At 50.6% G+C, this 13,548-nt stretch overlaps 5 protein-coding genes and 1 non-coding gene across 6 annotated transcripts; 3 read left to right on the top strand and 3 right to left on the bottom strand.

Moving 5' to 3' along the window:
- Positions 1–109: 109 nt before the first annotated feature.
- BKA67DRAFT_592293 (family 10 glycosyl hydrolase) lies at positions 110–1,698 on the top strand (the record flags this gene model as incomplete). Its single annotated transcript, XM_046104823.1, has 5 exons — positions 110–446; positions 503–1,242; positions 1,324–1,432; positions 1,560–1,598; positions 1,661–1,698. 5 exons carry the CDS (start codon positions 110–112, stop codon positions 1,696–1,698), a joined length of 1,263 nt encoding a protein of 420 aa, XP_045958190.1.
- A 572-nt stretch (positions 1,699–2,270) lies between these two features.
- BKA67DRAFT_622899 (uncharacterized protein) lies at positions 2,271–4,253 on the top strand. Its single transcript, XM_046105502.1, has 3 exons — positions 2,271–2,541; positions 2,629–3,205; positions 3,262–4,253. Exons 1-3 carry the CDS (start codon positions 2,405–2,407, stop codon positions 4,054–4,056), a joined length of 1,509 nt encoding a protein of 502 aa, XP_045958189.1. The 5' UTR covers positions 2,271–2,404; the 3' UTR covers positions 4,057–4,253.
- Positions 4,254–4,572: 319 nt separating this feature from the next.
- Positions 4,573–5,118, bottom strand: BKA67DRAFT_535264 (uncharacterized protein; the record flags this gene model as incomplete). Its single annotated transcript, XM_046099988.1, has 1 exon — positions 4,573–5,118. The coding sequence occupies one exon, from the start codon at positions 5,116–5,118 to the stop codon at positions 4,573–4,575; it is 546 nt and encodes a 181-aa protein (XP_045958188.1).
- A 2,331-nt stretch (positions 5,119–7,449) lies between these two features.
- BKA67DRAFT_t90 lies at positions 7,450–7,521 on the bottom strand. Its single transcript has one exon. It is a non-coding gene; the product is annotated as a tRNA-Cys (tRNA).
- An 845-nt stretch (positions 7,522–8,366) lies between these two features.
- Positions 8,367–9,869, top strand: BKA67DRAFT_676445 (uncharacterized protein; the record flags this gene model as incomplete). Its single annotated transcript, XM_046108807.1, has 3 exons — positions 8,367–9,015; positions 9,075–9,569; positions 9,679–9,869. The coding sequence occupies exons 1-3, from the start codon at positions 8,838–8,840 to the stop codon at positions 9,867–9,869; spliced, it is 864 nt and encodes a 287-aa protein (XP_045958187.1). The 5' UTR covers positions 8,367–8,837.
- An 854-nt stretch (positions 9,870–10,723) lies between these two features.
- On the bottom strand, positions 10,724–13,099 carry BKA67DRAFT_264481 (uncharacterized protein). Its single transcript, XM_046095838.1, has 2 exons — positions 12,469–13,099; positions 10,724–12,407 (listed from the first exon to the last, which is right to left on the bottom strand). Exons 1-2 carry the CDS (start codon positions 12,941–12,943, stop codon positions 10,819–10,821), a joined length of 2,064 nt encoding a protein of 687 aa, XP_045958186.1. The 5' UTR covers positions 12,944–13,099; the 3' UTR covers positions 10,724–10,818.
- Between the last annotated feature and the right edge of the window lie 449 nt (positions 13,100–13,548).

Genomic DNA, 13,548 nt, shown 5'->3' with positions numbered 1-13,548 from the left:
TCTGGTTATCACGACTCTGGAAGTCTTGAGATTCTGCTGTTCACATTCTCTTCATTGACCCTTTACTACGAATAACCCTCACGTTCCTTTACTTACAACATAACCAACCATGCGTTTCTCGACAACAGCAGCCGCAGCGGCTGCTCTGAGCATCTCCGGTGTCTCGGCCAACCTAAATCAGCTTGCAGTAGCGGCTGGAAAGAAGTACTTCGGATCGGCCACGGACAACTCTGAGCTTACCGACACGGCGTATACGGCTATCTTGAATGACTCCACCGAGTTCGGACAGATTACACCCGGCAATGGTCAGAAGTGGCAATACACCGAGCCCACCCAAGGCACCTTCTCGTATACCAGTGGTGATCAGATTCAAGAGCTTGCAGAGGCCAATGGACAGCTCCTTAGATGCCACACGCTTGTGTGGTACTCTCAGCTGCCTTCGTGGGGTTTGTGAAACAACGGCTTACCAAAATACATCATTCATTCCTAACACGGTTTACAGTTTCCTCCGGCTCCTGGACAGCTGCGACCCTTACCGCTGTAATCCAGACTCACATCGCCAACGAGGTCGGTCACTACAAGGGCCAGTGTTACTCCTGGGATGTGGTGAATGAGGCTATCGCCGACGATGGCTCTTACAGAACATCGGTCTTCTATAACACTTTGGGTACTGACTACATCCCTATCGCTTTCGCTGCTGCTGCCGAGGCCGACCCGGATGCCAAGCTCTATTACAACGACTACAACATTGAGTACTCAGGCAGCAAGCACAACCGGGCTCTTGAGATTGTCGAGATCTTGAACAACGCCAGCGTCCGAATCGATGGTGTTGGTCTGCAGGCTCACTTCATCGTCGGTAGCTCGCCCGGCCAGAGCGATCTGACCAACGTCCTGCAGTCGTACGTTGACCTCGGTATCAGCGAGGTCGCCTACACCGAGCTCGACATCCGCTTCTCCTCCCTGCCCGCTACGGACTCTGGACTGCAACAGCAAGCTACCGACTACGCAGCTGTTGTGAAGGCCTGCCTTGCTGTTGACGAGTGTGTTGGTATCACCATCTGGGATTTCACTGACAAGTACTCTTGGATCCCCAACACCTTCTCAGGCCAAGGAGGTGCCTGTCTCTATGATGAGAACTTGAGCAAGAAGCCCGCCTACACCACCGTTTCTTCCATCTTGGCCGCTGCTGCTACCGGTGGATCCAGCGCCACAGCTACTTCGGCTACCCTTACGGCCACCACGGTCAAGGCCAGCAGCAGCACCGCAGCTGCTACTTCAAGTGCTGTCGCTTCGAGCTCTACTACTCTAGCCACCAGCGTGAAGGCAACTAGCACCACTGCAGCTGCCACCTCGACCACGGTGACCTCGTCCGCTGCTTCAACTGCGACCTCCTCAACTGGTGCGGCCCACTACGGACAATGTGGGGGAAAGAGTAAGAGAAGACGATCTCATCACTGAGATCTTTCAATTGCCTCTTAATTTTTAGTTGTCTCTTTTGTTGCTCCTTGGCTCGTTCTGGAAACGTCTGTGGAAGCAATACTGACACCTGGCTATCCTAGGCTGGACCGGTGCGACGAGCTGTGTTAGCCCATATACCTGTAAGTTGAGATTTCAGAGCTGCCCCTTATCAGATATTGAAACGATGCTGATTTTGGTTTAGGCACATACCAAAACGACTACTACTCTCAGTGCCTCTAAGTATGGAGGATCTGCTGAGCTGCTCCGACTGGAAAGGAATTCTCAGAGCCGTCTAGGGGCTATTTCTATTGTACATATTCATGCACGCACTTGCACGCATTACATACAAAAATGATGATCGAGCGTTTGAGACTCGAAAATAGCACTACCACCTTATGTGATTTCAAGCTACCTCAACCCAATGACATTTTTATTGATGGCGACCGTCAGATCAAAACAGGACCATGGCAACCAGTCGTACGGGAACACTCTCTCCTCGGAGTATAGCGTTCGATTGGGGACTCCACTATACGGCGCAAACTACCGATGATGCTATTCCACAACCATATTGCACCATCGTTTGACAGCGGCTTTGGGATTCATTCGACCACGCGAACAGTCTGTCCCTCAACTGCACGGAATTCTGTCGTACACCAAAGCTGAACCCCCATCTGCAGTGTTGAACCTCCCTTTCCCCGAGGCTGCCCGAACTAAGCTATAGGGCTCAACGGGCTTCGGCATCAGCGTTAGGCCGCGTGCATACAAGCAGGCGGGTATCGCCGGTAGGCAGTTTTCCACCGTCTCGCGGGTTTTTTTTTACATCCTCACAAAGAAAAGGGTACAATTTGTGTGACAAACTAGAACGCAGCTTTTTTTTAATAAAAAAGAATAGTTCAGGTATACTTTCTGTGTTAAGTGCTGCTACTGCTACCACTATACGCCCCTGATGGGAGCAGCAAAGAAGCGCGTCGCTGTGATAGGCGCAGGCCCATCCGGCCTCATCACCATCGATGCGCTAGCGCAGGAGAAGGCGTTCGATGTGATCAGGGTCTTCGAGAGGCGCGAGGCGCCGGGAGGTTGCTGGTAAGCTGCATGCATGCAAACACACCGCAGCACTTTCTTCTTCTTCCGCTCTGCCGCGCTGGTCGCTGACTGATTGTCTGCATGTAGGATCGCGGAGGGTAACAGACCTGTCCCAAACCTCTCAGACTTCGAGGCTCTCGCGGCGCGGGCGGCGGATCCCCCGCTGCCCGTCCCGGATCAGTTGCCGGCGCAGACGGGCAGGTCGCCCCAGCCGCGCTTCAGCGAGTCGTCCGTGTACCCGTACTTGGAGACTAATGTGGATGATGTTGCCATGTCTTTCTCGCAGGAGGCCATCCCGGATGTGCGGAGTAAATGGTCTGTCGGGATGCACGGCCCAGACACTCCGTTCAGACACTGGACGGTGATTCGGGACTACCTGCAAAGTCTGGTGGAAAGAAATGGGTACGGGGATCTAGTGTCGTACAACACCACCGTGGAACGTGCAGAGAAGATCGGCGAAGAGTGGAAGGTCACGCTCAGGAGAGAGGGCGAGGAGAAGGATGAGTGGTGGGAGGAGTGGTTTGATGCCGTGGTGGTCGCAAGCGGACATTACTCGGTGCCTTACATCCCGAAGATCCAAGGCTTGGAGGACTTTGCCAGGGAGAGGCCAGGGAGCGTGATCCATAGTAAGCATTTCAGGGGCAGAGAGGCATATCGTGACAAGGTAAGTTGCATTCCTTTTCTCTCGCATATAAAGCAACGTACTGACTCCCTTGCAAGCGAGTGATAGTGGTAGGCGCATCCGTTTCGGGTGCGGATATTACAGTCGACTTGACCAAGACCGCAAAAACGCCAGTTTACGCTGTTGTGGTGGGACGCAACTTCAATGGTTACTTCGGCGACACAGCCTTCCAGCACCCAAAGATTGATAAGCGCCCCTCGATTTTGAGAATTGATGGTGCCACCAGAACGGTACATTTCGAGGATGGAACTTCTGTCTCAGATGTAGACCATCTGATCTTTGGTACTGGCTTTTCATGGACTATACCGTTTTTACCTGGTGTGAAAACGCGGAACAACAGAGTTCCCGACCTCTACCAGCACACAGTCTACCGCCATGATCCCAGTTTGTTGTTCGTTGGTGCTGTAGGCGCAGGTCTGACGTTCAAGATCTTTGAGTGGCAGGCTGTGCTAGCCGCACGCATTCTTAGCGGGCGAGCCAGGCTTCCACCGACAGACGAACAGGAAAAGTGGGAGGTGGAGAGGATAAGGGTCAAAGGGGATGGTCCCAAATTTCCAGTTGTCTACCCAGATTTCGAAGAGTATTTTGAGACTGTCCGCGACATAGCTGGACCTGGCGAAAATGGTTTTGGCCGGCAATTACCTCCCTATGACCCGAGTTGGTTCGACAGATTTATGGCAGGACATGAGTTACGGAAAGCTATGTGGAGAAGAGAGAACGACAGAGTATTGGAGGAACTATCAGGTCAACAGAATGAAGAGGTCCTTGTGGCTTTAGATGAAAAGTCTAGGGCGACGGAAGTGGAAGTTCATCAAACGCTTGAGGTAGCCTAAGCCACGCGTTCTATACCATACGGAGTGGTCGAGTTAATAAAATGATGGCAATTTTGTTATTTGAGGGAGCATCTGGGACAACTGAGTTTAGCGCACAAAGTCACACAAAGCTAGAGAAAGAGAGCTCATGGTTGTTGTGAAACGTTGATTGTATAAATTATTTCTATAATAAACATTGAACATATATTGGTATCCTGCCATGATTGAGTTGCCTCGATGTCTTATCCTGATCTTGTGTATAAAATCACCCTAAACCCTGTTGTACAAAATAGTCTAAACTTTTCGTGTATCGCTCGCTGTGTGAAAATGACCAAACAAGAAATCTGTGGGAATGTGCCTGGTCTGTTGAATCGACAGAGACGTGATAGTCGTGAGTTCTGAAGAAAGATATCGCCTGGTTCAATGGGTGTTTTGTGTTTTGTGTAATGATACTATGTATCTGGTTTTCTGTTTTCTGTTTTCTGCTTTTCATTGCCATCTTCTCAGTGAAGAATTTATCAAAGGTCCAAAGGGCCATTATGAAGTGGCAGCAGGAATACCGGTCTGTTCGCAGACCTGGCAGTCGGGGTCGGCAGTGTCTCTCTCCTCGACCACGACCTCCTCAACGGCCCTTTTCGAGTCGGCGGGGAGGACCTCGGTTTGCTCGCAGACTTGACAGTCAGGATCGGCAAGGTCCCGTTCCTCAACCACAATCTCCTCGGTCGCCCTCTCGTATACCTCAGTAGGCACATCGTTTATTTCACAGACTTGGCAGTCCGGATCGGTATCATCTCTCTCCATTACCGGCTTGATATCGATCACAACAGCATCAATGGCTCTTTTGGAGTCAGCAGCAGGAACACCATTCTGCTCGCAGACCTGGCAATCGGGGTCGGCCGGATCTCTTTCAACCAAAGTCGTTGCGTCGACTACCAGGCTGTCTATTGCCCTCTTTGAGTCGGTAGTAGGAACAGGAACATTGGTCTGCTCGCAGACCTGGCATGGCACGGGGGCAGCCATAGCGAAGGTGAAGAGGCCGGCCAGAAGGACGGCCTTGAGTGAGAGTGGTGCGTTGAATGGCATAGTTGATGATTGGCTAAGCAAGAAGCTGTCGGTATGCGTATATGGGTAATAGAGTTGATGAGGCTTGATATTTCTTGATATGGGAGTTCTGTTTGTCTAATTGATGGGATGAAAGAAGATAGGCAGGTGTGAAGGATGATACGTGATCCTTATATCAGCATTTTGAGGCTATACTTACAAGTCACTTCGGAACCGTATTCCCTATTCTTCCACTTGTCTGCCTGACTCACCAGGCTACGGGTGGGGATGAGGAAGAGGAGGAGGCATAGAGCGTAATAGTGTGCCTCAGGTCAACAGTCACAGTTGCATAGCCGGGTCAATAATTTGAAGCACCGGTGTCCCGTGGTTCCATGAAACATGTGCACACGCGCAGTAAGTTCTCTTTTGAGAACACCGAGAGTCTGGTATCCCCCGTGGGAGACAATAAGCAGATGCACTATCCAATACGACCGTCAAATCAGCTCCCGTTGGAGGATCGTAAACAGCCCCGAGGGTGCAATCACAGTCATAAGCACGACTGGGCTCAAGGCAGCCTGACCCAATGGAAAGAAACCTGCATATGGTGCGGAAGCGGCCTCGCCCCGTTCTCCTCAACGGCCCCCATACTCAAAGCCATAGGGCTGTAGGGCTGTGTGAGACCCGCTCTGGATGTCTTACCGAACCGTTCGATCACACCGAAAAACCACGTGCGTCAAATTTCGTCTTCTTCGCCAATCTAGAAGGATGTAACCAAGAAGCCAATATCCTCGGGGTTTTAATTGGTCGGCATTGAGAGCTTGGCATTCGGTGAAGTGATGATGCTGACTCATTCTGTGGTAGCAGTCTCATTCAGCTCCGTGGCGAAGGCAGCTATTTCAGGGGGATGCCTAGACACAGCCCCTGCGCCACAATCTGATTGGCTGCTTTCCTACTACTAGACAAATATAATCCTTCAGCGTCCCCGTGACAATTCTAGGCAAATTTACACTTTTTGTGTTCCCGCGGCGAGAGAATTCTGCAATGGGACATATCCATCGAGGAGGATTCATGTGCGTAATATTCGTCCGCCTCGACCCACGTGTGCCTCAGAGCATGCATGCTTACTGAACCGGGAAACTACCGTGACCTCTGCGTCAACGAAGCGGCTTGATTGGCCATGGCAATTGGCCATGAAAGTAAACTGTGATTGGGCGGTGTCGTAAAGGACACAGTAATTCCTTTATATGATGAGTGCGCCTTCCGAGTTCTGTCGGGAATGCCTTCGTGATAGTGATGACCCCCAACCAGCGAATGCAAGAGATTGCTCGGCCAGACAAGACGTGCATTCAATATTGGGAAGAGAAAAGAAGCCACCTGATTCCCTTGAAGGTAACCAGGCGATTTCGGTTCCGAGTACCTCTATATGTCTGAATATTGACTTCCCAGGAGGAAGCAGCTGCGCCCAAAACACTTCACCCGGCTACGCTCTCCGCATCGGCTTGCCGATAATTGAGCTGCAAGCCGACGGATGTCAAAACTCAGAACTGCCAATAGGCTGGCTGCAGCCGTATGGTGTCACCGGGATCCAGTTCCTGCTGACATGCAGATTATATTGATTTGCGCCGCGGGACGGCGAGCCGTGAAAACGTCTACGTATGTGTTCAGAATCTCCCCGAATCGTATGTTATTTGAGCATGGATATCATGCCCGTGACAAGTTGCAGCATCAGGGTCGGGACTGTGCATCAAATTCTGGGAAAGATTAGTGGTCATCAAATGTCTCGCTAATTGTGTGGTCTGGCAAGTCGCCGATGCTTGCTGTTTTGTTATGCGACACACGACTAAACTGAGTGAGGATGCCGAAAATAGCCCAAAACCATATGCCGTGCCTGAGAGGCGTCTCATACTTCCTTCCTGTGCTATCTGGCATTCATTGGCCTTCCTAATTTAGGATGTAAGCTGAGAATTAAATATATCAGGAAGGTTGCACGAAAAAGAACAGCTCCGGCATAGGGTGAAAAATGTAAGACCACCCACACCATTCGAACTAATCGCTTACGCAAGCAAGTTTATCTTAGACTTAGTTATTCGTTCGATCTGCAGCTTGAAATTGTGGTCAAACACGGACTATAAGTGCACTTTGAACGAAACTTACCGGCCACTGCTGGGCTATATTTGGTTTATATTGACCCACTTACTAAACAAGTAAGCGAAGGGCTCACCATTACGCATAATCATTATGTACTACTAATATCTACATGAGACTAAGTTTTCCACAACCCTAACAAAAGAAGGAAGAAAAAAAAAGCCGCAAATGTACACATCATTTCTCTTACGCAAGGACAGACATCAGAGGCGCAAAAAGAAGAACAAGAGGTCCGAACGTGGATCGAACACGTGACCGTCAGATCTGCAATCTGCTGCGCTACCACTGCGCCACCGAACCATTGATGAATACAATATGCTCTTGTGCACATTCATGTTGCATTCAATGTAACGTGTATTCGTGCTACTCTAGTTGTGATGCTCTCGTGTACGTAACAAAATGCTGTGACTGTGTATGTATGCTACCCGAAATACACTATGGAAGACCCACACCATGCTCTGAACAGATCTTGACCAGCTCCGCTTGTCTCAAATTGACCTGGCTGCAAGTTGCCTTGTCAAGGATTTCAGTACATTTTCGGTAACCAAGTCCACTTGTGATGTGCTGAAAGACAAATGGCAGATTTACAACTACTATCTCAATATTAATATCGTTGCGTTGTGGCCGAACTATGGTGCAGTGGTTGACAGCATAGACAATCAGAAACGAAAGGTGTTTTCATATGCCAATGTCCTACGTTACCCACGGCACCAAGATGGTCTGGATCTATCCTAAAATAAAATAAAATCCTTTTTTTTTCCCTCCCATGTATGAACTTTTGGTGTCATTTCTACGGGGCATTGGTTGCCATATAATTATGCACTTGTGTAGGTATGGATGGGTTGGTCGTTCAACTCCACCAAAGGGAATTAGAATACGCAATACCGGCCTAGGCAGGCATAGCAACGTGATACTGTCGCGGACTCAGGTGACACATCACAAAAGGAAAAGAAGAAAATTAGTGTTCATAGTTGGCGGCAATTGATCCGGAAGACCATGGTCTCGGTTATCGACATAGCCAGTCGCACTTATCGTTCACGTCGGTCCCTTGCATTACTCAATGGAAGGCGAATGGCACAGTGCTCCCTAACATAAGGTACCACAGATTGCAATTGGCCAATGAATGAACAACATTTCTAATTTTGGTACGTTCCGCCTGTCCTGGAAGTCCAGAGGGAAAAGAACAGCCCTTGGTATTGTTTGCTCCATGTCAGAAGTATTTGCAGTCAGCCGCTTCTCCTCAATACACCACTCATGGCGGTTTGCGTCAAACAAGACGCTTGCATGCGGTGAATCAGGCACAATCTTTAGAACCGAACAACGCATCGAAGGATCGTTTCAGTGCTATTGCACGACAGACCTTCCTTGAGGCGGTTACTGGCTATTTTAGGCGTGCGTAGGACAAGAGGCTATTCTGTGGCCCCTTGGACGTTCGAAGATATAGCACATAAACAATCGCGGACTGCATACACATAAGTGACAGGTTCGTCCCAACTTCGATCCAGTACTTTCAACAGCACTTATTCGCGAATCGATTTTAGGTTGCCACTGCTCTCTTACACAGAACAAATCTGACCATTCAGCAATAACCTCGTTCCTTTAATAAATACTTGAAAATGACCACTCCCATTGATGCCCACTCTCGCCAGTATTCCCATGTCAACGGCTCAATCAATGATCTTCTGGAGAGGTTCGCGGTTTCGGAGCTCTGCAAGGGCTGGCCGGTGTACCGAGACTCTTCCGAGTGGAAGAACTATCGCGACGTCTTCGCCAAAGACGCCACTGTCTGGACCAGTAAGTTCACGCCAGCATCCTCACCCCCCCATCCCCAATCTGACGCTGCTGTCCATCAGCATGGAGCAAGGGCCGCTCCGTCGATGACTTCATCGCCGTGTCCAAGCAGGGCAAGGAGAGGGGCGACTTCATCATGCACCGCGAATGCGGGACGCTTGTCGAGTACTCGGCGGAGCACGGCCGGGCCGTGGGCAAGATGAAGGCCACGATCACGCAGCGCTTCAAGGTGGCGACAGCGGAGCTCGCGAGCACGGCGTGCCCGCTCGGGACCGAGTTCGACGTCGACTGCGACGCCCGCTTCATCTTCTTCTGCCTCCGGGACCCCGGGGCGGGCGGGGCGTGGAAGGCCAGGTACGTCAAGCTGTTCTACGAGAAGGACAAGATCGTCCCCGTCGACGGCGTCCACGCCCCCGTCTTCCCCAGGGAGCTGCTGGACTCCTTCCCGGCCGGCTACAGCTACCTAGGGGCTGCTCAGAAGACCCTGGGATACCCGGTCACACCGAACCTGCCGACGCCTGGTGACCTCGACTCCTGGTTCGGCATGTACAACAAGAGTAAGTGGCACTATTGTTCGTTCTGGTAGATCCTCGTTGGCACATTTTCCTTCTTTCTTTCTTTTACATTTGCTATACATACGCCGCACTGCTTACTCTCCTTGTGCAGTGGAACAGTGGTTGGCTGGGGAAGAGATTGACCTGAAGGTTGGTGACGACAATTTCTTGGAAACGGAGTCTGGAGAGAACACGCCAGTCAAGGATAGCATCAAAGGGCCTTTGCCGTCCGAGACTGGCGGAAAGAACAGCATCAGCTTTGCAAAACATGGCGAAAAGGCCGCTGTGACGGTCAGTGCTTAGCCCGCCCTCATAGGAAGATTGATAGAGATTAGGATCGGAGCACTCAATAGAGCTGACGTTTCAATTGACCGAATGTATTGAGAGATAATTTATTTGACTGTCTTCATTCCTTGTCGGTTCTGTACAATGTAATCCCACTCACTGTCGGATGATTCTCTTTGCAAGCCCTGCTAACAAGTATACAACAAATCCCATCAACGCGCAATATGGATCATCGAGTATGAAGCCAAGATCTTGATATTTTCGTAATTAATGTTTAAATTCAATCAACTTTGCCGAGCGATCATTCCCAAGTTCCTTGACCCCTTGCTACGAGAAGGGATGGTGGATCTGTGGAAACCCATTTCTCGCCACGGGAATAGTACTCGAGCTACGATTCGGTCCTCTTTACCGCCCGGCTTTCCCTTTTGTAACAATGTTGATCCACATACCAATCGTCTATATTCGATTAAGAACGCTACTGAGAAAATATATATAACCTCTGCATTGGTGATCGGACTGTATAATAAAGGATGGAAGGGTACAACTGTCAGTATGATATTTATCAATGGTAGTATTGCTTCTTTTATTCAACAGTTCACTAAGGTAGTAGTAAATTCAAAGGTATCGACGGTGCTAGCCAAACAACCACAACACGCTAAGGTAGACGACGCAAAGCAACAGTCCAAAGCAAGCCACCAGACGCCTTATACAAGAGATGCGCCTCATCCGCGTTCGCTACGTTCCAGCCTGTGCCGGACAGGCTCATGGCGATCATGACGGACCAGTTTTTCATATCCTCTTTGCCGCCGAACCTAAAGTCGTTCGCACTACCTCTCCTTCGGTGCGCGGACTCTGTTATTGTCGACGCTGTCCTGGCCTCTGCCAGACTCCTTCTCAGTCTGCCGTTCGTGGCCGTGAAGTTGTCGATACTGCCAGTGTATTGGTTTGCCGAGTCGGTATCAGATCTCTAACCTTGTACCTTGGCATTAGAAATTTTGAAGCTATCTGCCCGCCTGATGCTGTCTATCAGCTCCGGTGAACTCTTCTTACCCAACTTGGCAACCAGAAGGGTGTTTTGGCCCTGTAGCTCGCCGATCTGTTCTTTCAGCACATCGATCTGCTTCAACGCTACATCTCTTTCGGCCTTGACCTTCTCCAGTTCCATGGATAGGTTCTGCTTGTTCTCCTTCTCAGCCTGCTTTCGGGCTTTCTCTTCGGCCTTGCGCTGCTCGTTTGCACGCTTCTCATCCAGCTTCTTGAGATCCCTTTTAAATTTCTCTTCCTGCTTCTGGATATCACGGTCGTGTTTCTCCTTAAGCTTGACAAGTGCCGCTTCGTCTTTCTCAGTATCAGTGCCCTTCTTGGAGAGTGCCCGCTCCCGTGCACGCTGCAACTTTTCTGTGGCTCTCCGCTTCTTGTCTTCAAGCTTTCTCAGCTCTCTTTCATGATGTGACGGAGCAGTGGATTTTCCTGCTGCTGACTCCGATGAAAGAGTCGACTGGACCTCTGCGTCACCGGAGGCCGAAATAACTGGCGAGATGATATTGTTCTCATCGGTGGTGCTGATTTTGCTGTCACCATCAAGGTCAGAGTCGATGCTGTGGAAGCTTTGTATTGAAGAAGAGTCATCGTCATCAATTAATCTGGATGCTGACAGATCGGATTCAGTGTCGCCGCCTACTGATGATCCAAGTGGGTTGGGTAGACCTTCAGGCAGGCGCGCAGCAACTGCACCGAGTGCTTGAGCAATCATTCCGTAGAAGCCACCAGGCCTTGGGTCCTCATATTCTTCATGCTGCGGCTCTGGGCTTGGCTTTAACGTCGAGTCGCTGTTGGTCTTTGAGACAGGATCAATCGTCCCTTGAGACAAGGCTCTTGGTGTTGGTCGGGCACTCAATGGCTCGGCCGGCGATGGCTCACTGGCAATCTTCTCATCGGTATGCGGCGCATTTGCGAGATCCTCCGGTCTTTTTGATTGAACCCATTTTAGGAACTTCTCGGCGTCACCTGCTATGCCAGCTGGAGTGCCTCTCTCGACCATGAACCTGGGCACACTGCCGCCAGGATCGCTTCTTGTGACCATGATCCATTCAACCAAGGTCTCAACGTCCTCATCACCCTTGTTCTCCTCTGCAAAAGAAATGGTCTTGCCTCTTTTGCGGCCTTCCGTGCCTGCCGAGTCCGAGGTAGTGCTGGCCATGGCGGCACTGCGAGCTGAGCGAGTTAATGCTTCCTTTGCCAAGTCATCGGGGGCACTTTGACGCGTTGCTGCCGCCGCTTCTTCATGGCCAAGATCTAGCGAGGATCGCACTTTTCGCAACGGCCTGTCTACTTTGATTTCTCGAATAAACTCGACCGACTCATATTGTCCTCGAATATAGTCGCTGCGGGGAGGGGTTTCAGGGTGATTGCATGGCTTTGACACGAGCATATAGTATCTTGACTTGGCCAAGCCTTCCTGCGAGCCCGAGTCAACAGCGGAGTCGGTGCTAAGGAGCAGAGTAACAAATTCTCTGGGGGTCGTAGGCCCGGGGAATTGAGCGGATAGCTGGTAGACTTTGGCAGCACGTTAGCGGGCACATACTCGGCAGAAGATTGTGGTATGGCATCATTTTACCTTCCATTTTCCCACAGCCATCGACTGTGGTGTCGACCACTTTCCTGTCAGCCCCGATGCCACGAATCTTTCCGGCGCCGGCTTCTCCTTGCACTTTCAAACTCTCAGCAAACTCGGCTTGCATGCCGAGCTTCCAATGATCGAAGGACAGAACGTCATGAACGCTGCGGCGCGCAAACCAGGCGCCCTTTTTGTCCTTGGATGACATCTTGTAGATGTTGACGCCCAAAGGGTTATCCTTCGGGTTCAGTGTAACGTCCTTCCACTCCTTGCGCAGATGTTCCGCTTTATGTGAGGTCTTGGGAGCCCGGTCGGGAAGCTTCGCCTTGGTAGGGAGGCTGACAGGTATCGAGTCGATGAGACATTGTGCTTCTTGGAAAGTCTCGGTGAGAAAACCTTTGAGGTCGTCTTGATCAATCGTGTCCCAATCGATAGGCGCAAGCGCCTTGAAGACGTCGTGATGACTGGGACTCATCGTGGTCGAGTGTTTCTGACTGCGCCCAATAACCTGCGGTGTTTGTTGGTGTTTGAAAGGTCAATAATTAGATGCGTGTTCTCAAGCAGAGCGTGTACGTCGCAAGTCACATGAGGGGTCAAATTGTCATCTGGTCTCGCGGGAATTGGTTGTGTTTGTAGGTCTTGTCATTGATGTGATACTTTGTGTGTGTGAGGCGACAGGATGGGATGAGCAGGCGGCCTTTGCATGTTCTAGAAATGGTTGAACGTAAGTTAATATGTACACGTAGACATGCGACAATCTAGACAGAACAAAAGCAGGGCCCAGATCCATGAGGGTCATGAGGCTCGGTAATGCGGCATTTGGTAATTCGAGACCGAGCAGAGGCCAGCGGTATCCCGTCTTCTCTCAATTTACTTTTTATGTTTCCCGTCCTCCTGGAGCCCATGCTGTACGGACGTGGGCTCGCCATGTCGATCGTCACCAAGACGACTTGGTGGGAATAGTGGGGTACTGGGAGGGCACTGGAACGTCTCCAGGGCCATTCGTCGTCTTTTTGCTATCCCAAAAGTGTCGGGTTCTTCGCGATTATGCGAGCATGACGTAACATCTGCCCAAAGCTC

The sequence above is a fragment of the Truncatella angustata genome (genome assembly GCF_020726525.1).
Source record: "Truncatella angustata strain MPI-SDFR-AT-0073 chromosome Unknown BKA67scaffold_4, whole genome shotgun sequence".
NCBI classification, from domain to species: domain Eukaryota; kingdom Fungi; phylum Ascomycota; class Sordariomycetes; order Amphisphaeriales; family Sporocadaceae; genus Truncatella; species Truncatella angustata.
This window is presented reverse-complemented; position numbering and strand designations above follow the sequence as displayed.